This window comes from Actinia tenebrosa, unplaced genomic scaffold (assembly GCF_029948245.1).
Source record: "Actinia tenebrosa isolate PJP-AT-01 unplaced genomic scaffold, QUT_ActTen_1.0 PGA_scaffold7__59_contigs__length_16204524, whole genome shotgun sequence".
NCBI lineage: Eukaryota > Metazoa > Cnidaria > Anthozoa > Actiniaria > Actiniidae > Actinia > Actinia tenebrosa.
This window is the reverse complement of record NW_028292584.1, coordinates 1546522-1553450: the sequence shown is the minus strand read 5'-3', so window position 1 is coordinate 1553450 and position 6929 is coordinate 1546522. Positions and strand designations below refer to the sequence as shown.

The window sequence follows — 6929 nt, the reverse complement described above, 5'->3', positions numbered from 1 at the left end:
TTTCCAAATCCTCGTCGAATATTGTCGTTTCTGCAATAGGAACCATCGTTTGGCCAAATTGAGCCTCAAAGAATTAATATTTTTTTGTAAAGGAAATTCCAGCTCTTTGCTATTTGGGCTCAAAAAATTGAATGGATCTCGATCCGTTTGGTTATGAATAAATACTCTTTATTCTCTTGGGACGCCGCTTTCAAATTGATCAATATTATTTCTGTTGCTATGGGAATTAATATATGCGAGTCATGACTTTTTCATAGACGAGGTGTTTCGTGACAGGATTGGCTCAACTGGAAGCTCCAGGAGGCGATTTTTACGATGAAAACATAGTTTGGTTGAATGACTCACTCAATTCTAGAAAGATCAAAAAAAATAAGATTGATTAGAAACACGTCATGAAGTAAATTCGGCTTTTATTTTGCAAAAAAAAATGCACAAAGAATCATTGGATATCTCGCTAAAATTCCCGCCAAAATACAGTGTATCAACATTGAGTCAGCTTGCGAGAAAAATTCATACGCGTAATCAGTCAATCGTTGACAAAATACGGATGAATAAAATCACAAACGCGCAGGTCTCAAACATTATATTTCAACTTTATAGAAATCGAAGGACAATAGTTCAGTGGTTTCTTCTGATTTATTTGCATCCGGGAAAAACGAATGAAATACACTACCCTGTCGACTCTTACGCTGAAGCCGAACCTTGCCGTACAATAAGCAAGGCTAGGATTAGTCTTGGTACGATGAATCTCCACGCAATGCGGGTATTTTTAAACTAATAGCGCAGCGCGGTTATACTAAAAATAGATGTCACGAGATCGGACCCCCCGCATGACTCAGACAAACAGAACACAAAGGTCATAGTAAATGTAAAGCGGTTTTCATTACGCTCGCTAGTTTCTTTATATTTTCTCGTCGTTTTTTTTTGACAAAATGGTCAGTACGAAACATTGCTGCTGGGGAAGATGTAATAGTGATTCAAGATACCCCGATAGACTTCCAGAATCGCTCAAAGAAATGGAGAAATTGGGCCAAAAGATCTTCATTCCATTCATCAAGCCATCACAAGACCTCGAGCGTTGTCAGAGGTGGATCAATGCTTGTTCTCGAGAAGCGTTTTCGCTAAAGAACATTACCAGAAACACTTATATATGTGCTCTCCATTGGGTTGGAGAAAGAGGTCCAACAGATGAGTTTCCCGACCCTCTCAAAGCCAATCTGAGAGATAATGAAACCAAGAAAGCTTGCCGTACCAAAAGGAAGGCGCCAAAGGAAAGAGATATTTACAAACCTTGTTTGAAGAAGTCGAATTCAGACAACGAGAAAGATTGCATTTGCACCGTTAACGAGCCCTGTGAGTTGGAGGAAGAACTAATTATTGAAGACAACGAGCCAGGTAATAACAAGGCTACACAGACTAATATCTCTAAGTATGAGTTGGCGATCAAGGTAGAGACATTGATTCTTCGTAATCAAGCTAAACTACCAGAAGAAAAGATAAAAATTGTAAGTAATCTTTCTTATGAAGTGATCAGTAAAGACCCCAACCTAATGAAGTACTATGTTGGCCTAACTTCGTCTCAGTTTGACATCCTCTACGATTTTTTGAACGAAGTTTGTCCTTTGGACACAATATCATTTTGGGGTTGTAAAGGAAACCGAGTTATAAAAGTTAAGTGCTCGCGGCGTCTCTCGAAATGGTCATCCAGAGAGAAACTGTTCATTTGCCTCCTAAGACTCAAAATGGGCTTTAACATTAAAACACTGGCGCACCTATTAAGTACCCCTGACAAGGAAATAAAGGATACCCATATCAGGACCATCTTTACTACGTACATTCAGCTAATGTTCAAGATATTCCGCCAAATGCAGAAAATAATTTTTCCTACCAAGGAATTTTTGCGACGTTTCCTTCCAAAAGTATTCAAGTCAATCAAAAATGTTCGATGTAGTATAGACTGCACAGAGTTTCGAGTTGAAACCTCCAGAAACTTTGCCCAGCAAGGAAATACATATTCAAGTTACAAGCACAGCAATACTTTCAAGTGCCTTATTGCCTGTACCCCTACTGGTGGAGCTTGTTTTGTGTCCGATTTATTTGAAGGGGACGTCTCAGATGTGCAGATATTTGAAGAAAGTGGCATCCTCAAAGACTTGGAGCCAAATGATGTCATTCTTGCAGACAGGGGATTTACTGTCCAACATTTAGTTAACCCCCTGCAGGTTAAACTCAAAATCCCAGCCTTTTTAAAGGGAAGAAAGTCTCTGACAGCTAAAGAGGAGTTGGAAACCAGAAAAATTGCCAAAGCAAGAATTCACATTGAACGTTTTAATCAAAGACTCAAACAATTTAAACTAGTAGGGAGAAAAATTCCCCTCAGCCTTGCACCGCTTGCCACTCAAATGGTTGTTGTGGCCTGTGCTCTTGTGAATTTTCAAGAAGTTCTTTGTAAATAAATACATGCATATAATAATACACATAAGTTTCACTTTCAGGACTGTCATATTTTACTAACATGTACATAATGTAAATAGAAGAGTCACTCATTTACACAGGTTGTAACTAATATAGACTGACTGGTATATTTTGCAATCACTCTATAAAAAATCCTTATTTCTTAATTCATCAATTTATTAATTCATAATTATTCAAAGTGTACTCTAGATTATTACTGAGCTGCAGCATAGATAACATGGCTTAGTTTATATCCCATTGGGCTTGCCTTGAATACTGATAGTCCAGAATGTGGATTTCTGTGCTCTTTAAGTCCATCATAAATATAACATGTGCCATGATGAATTATGATGCTAATGTAGTGGCCTTCATTCCATAAAGTGGCACTGTGAAGGTATAACTAGGTGGAATTGATAACAAGGGTCGCTGGTAAATCTTCCCATTCTAGATGACCTGCTCTACTGAGTAAGTCCACACAAAAGACAAAGACATTATTAAAGCAAACAAATTGTCTGGGTGAATTTGCTCGCAGTCCAGAACAGTACCAGGCAAGGTATTGCTTTCCATTGCAATCAGTGACAGTATCTTGCAAACAAGGAATGCCTGTAAGTGGTTTGTTCTGAAATCTTCTTCGGCAGAGGGAAACACTTGGATTCAGCCATTCATGAAAGGCACTTTGAAATGTGGTTATACCTGGACAACAACTAAGATTGATGTTGCATGTTCTATAGATTTTAACTGGTGAAGGGCAGTTAGGCAGACCACAAGTTGATATAAATTCAGTGGTCAAGACTGACTTCAGAAGCGGCAAAAAAAAATCTGCTTCATTTCCATACAAATCAATATCACCAGAGTTGTTGAACTGAGCTGCTGCTTGTGGTATTACAGCAACCTTTGCATCACCATATTGGTGAAGTTCTAATAAATGCAATGAGGTTTTAATAATAGCACCCCCTCCATATACATTATCAAGGTTTAGTCTGTTCGACTTTGCTAAACTTTGAAATATCATGATCCAGTTGTCAATGGGGCAAGTGTTCGTAAGTGATATCCCACCTGATGTGACACACCCCCAAGGCAAAATGACGAGATTAGTGCTAGATGCAGCAAACATGGTTGTGTAGCCCGTACTGCTAAAAGAAGTGCATGTGGTTGGGTAGCTAGTACTGCCAGACGCCGCACACGTGGTTGGGTAGCTAGTACTGCCAGCAGAAGTGCATGTGGTTGGGTAGCTCGTACTGCTAGGAGAAGTGCATGTGGTTGGGTAGCTAGTACTGCCAGGAGAAGTGCATGTGGTTGGGTAGCTCGTACTGCTAGGAGAAGTGCATGTGGTTGGGTAGCTCGTACTGCTAGGAGAAGTGCATGTGGTTGGGTAGCTAGTACTGCCAGGAGAAGTGCATGTGGTTGGGTAGCTCGTACTGCTAGGAGAAGTGCATGTGGTTGGGTAGCTAGTACTGCCAGACGAGGTACATGTGGTTGGGTAGCTAGTACTGCCAGGAGAAGTGCATGTGGTTGGGTAGCTCGTAATGCTAGGAGATGTGGTTGGGTAGCTAGTACTGCCAGACGAGGTACATGTGGTTGGGTAGCTAGTACTGCCAGGAGAAGTGCATGTGGTTGGGTTGGTTGAACAGCTACCGCTGCTAGAAACTGAAGCATATGTGTGATCATGTGATAACACGAATGGCAAAAGATCTCTTGGAATCCTCATTTCAAAGACTTCAGGTGCAACTACTCTTGTCCAGAAAGCTGTAAGGGAGAGTAGTATGTCTGATATGCATGATTCGTCCCTGTAAATCCTCTCAGCAGACACTGGACCTTCCTTTGCATACAATACAAAGTCACAATACTTCCTTTCTGTTACAAGGAGTTGCATTTGTGTTTGATAGTAATATGAATGACTGTGCTTTAAAAGACATTCGTTGTCTTTTATGTAAAAGCACTGCCTTTTCATGACTTCCTGTGATAGAACAGACTCTTGGATCACACTTTGAATAGTGTGATCATGAAAAACCTTTAGACTCTTAATCTCTAGCAAACCATCTTCTTCCACAAGACCATCAGGAGAACATGCTAGCCAGGGGTATTTGGGATTAACCCACAATCCAGATGCCACAACTTGATGCTTTGTTTGAGCTTGGTATTTCAATATAGCATCGGCTTCATTTTCTAAGCCTCTTGCCATCCAAACAGACTGGTAGTTTTCACTCTCCATATTCCATTTGTAAGATGATATAAACTTCGCACTTCGACTGGCTGCACTTTTGGATCCATCAAGTACAAGTTTTCCAATCTTAACAGCTTCAAGGCATTTGGAGGCGGTTAGTCGAAGCCATCTCTCAGAGTGCCATTTTTCACTTTGGCTCTGTTGCTCTGTGTCAGAAAGTTGGGTGAGTGATGAGGGAGTTAAGTTCTTAACAAGGATTTCTACCTTCTCTCTTAACAAAGGCAAGCAAATATCGTCTACTGAGTAATCATTATATGAAACCTTCAGTTGTGTCGTCCACATAGAAATTTTCCCGGTCTTAGCATTTTCATATTGTAGCCGAGAGACAAAGTTATTGGTCATTGACGATGTTACCTGTCTGTATTGAGGCGGTCGTGGATCGAAATCTATAACTTGAACTTGTGTTTTCTTTTTTTTGGAGGGATATTTGGCATCTGAGAGTCTTTTGGGATTTTTCTTTCTCTTTTTTCCTTTGTTCCATGAACACTCCTGGCTAGTACATGGTGTAGTTACGATATGTCCGTGTTCTTTGACGTGGTCTAATAACAACAGCAAAACCGCAACTACGTGGCTGCATCGGCCAAGTTCTGACGCTTTGCATGGCTCACACAATGCATGTATAACTGCGCCACTTTGAATCGATAAAATTATCAATACGTTGTGAGGAAGATCTGTTTTCATTGAGGGCCAAACGTGCGCGCGAAGGAAATAATAATCACTGTTCTTGTTGTCAGTAACGTCGTGTACGAAGCCAGAGTCAACATATTTACGTCCGTTCTTGAAAGGCTTGTCAGTCATATGTCCGAGTCCGTGTCCCTTTGCTTCATCATCACTATCATCAGACGTTTGATCTACGACTTCACTTTCTGATCGTGATGGAAGCGATTCTAAAGCATAGAAATAAACGTGTCCATAGTTGAACTGCGCCGGTATGTCATTGGATGGAAAGTTTTTCCAGCCCGATGTAGGTATTTCAGGGACTTTATTCTTTGGCTCTTTGATTATTTTTCCGTCCTTGCTGTATTCCTTGGATACCTTAATATCGAGCCACCTACCTCCATCTATACTCGGATCAAGAATGCGGTAATTTCCAGCGTTTATACAATCCTGAACACGTGCGAGCAGTTCGCTACGCTTTCCAGTGACTTTTAGGCCTCTGCATTTAAGCCAACGCTTTAACTGGTAGACAGTATAGTTTCCCGGGTCAGCATCAAACCTGGATCCAGGAACTCCATCATTTTCAGTCAAGTTTGTAGCTGTTTTAAGTGGATTTAGATACGAAGTATTTATATTTGCAGTCATTCCTCTTCTACTGAGATGGTTTGTTTGTCTGAGTCACGCGAAAGGTATCATATTTCGTGACGTAATAACCGCGCTGCGCTATTCATCCGGTCACGTTATTCAAACGATAATTAAACCTCAGAAATCATCTGACACTCAAGCAGTGTCGTAGAATGAATATTTTAGGTGATGGTCGATGTTCGGAAAATAAAACATTCACGGATAACTCATATTCGGGTTCTGAAATTTTGTAATTACCGTCTTCTACGCGTTGCATCACATTTGTACGAAACTCATTGCGAACTAAACTACAAAATTCATAAATTTGTAACGTCAGCTAACACTCTAAGATATGAGACTATGAGTCATCTTTAATACCATATCAGTAAAAACACAAACCACAGGCAGGCTGATTAGTTTTGTGTCAAAAATTATTATCTACAAAGCAATGTTACCAGTGGTAGTTAGAGGATAGGGGTTTGGAAGGATGTCGATCGAGCAGTATTTTTTAAGCGCAAACCCTGGATATTTATTTCTTACACTTCATGGATAATCTATATACGATATCGATATTGATATTACGATGTATATGAATATAGTTATTATATAGAGGCACATTCCACATATATTTGTAATTTAGCAAATGAAACGATGATGTCACGAGCTATGAGTTCATAGTCATGACTCCGTGTAATGACTCAGTACTTATCTGAACCACAGGGAACCCATAAAATAGTATGACTCACTATATAGAGAAATAATTTATAAATTTCTAATTTATGAATCCAAATAATTCTGTCAGTTTATGAGGTGATTCTACTTTAGAATGTAAACCACAGGGATCCTATAAATAGCTATCACGTGTTACTGTATAACTTAGGTCCATGCTGCCATGGTCAATGTTCCAGTGAGTAGTTCATTTAATACACGATCACGAATGGCAATGATTAAGTTATTTTTATCTGTTTGA

The 6929-nt window shown here is 39.8% G+C and overlaps 2 protein-coding genes across 2 annotated transcripts; one reads left to right on the top strand and one right to left on the bottom strand.

Moving 5' to 3' along the window:
• Positions 1-782: 782 nt before the first annotated feature.
• On the top strand, positions 783-2625 carry LOC148905307 (uncharacterized). The gene has a single exon (XM_089040133.1). It carries the CDS (start codon positions 933-935, stop codon positions 2454-2456), a length of 1524 nt encoding a protein of 507 aa, XP_088896259.1. The 5' UTR covers positions 783-932; the 3' UTR covers positions 2457-2625.
• On the bottom strand, positions 2314-6063 carry LOC148905306 (uncharacterized). The gene has a single exon (XM_089040263.1). The coding sequence runs from the start codon at positions 5978-5980 to the stop codon at positions 2855-2857; it is 3126 nt and encodes a 1041-aa protein (XP_088896389.1). The 5' UTR covers positions 5981-6063; the 3' UTR covers positions 2314-2854.
• Positions 6064-6929: the final 866 nt, after the last annotated feature.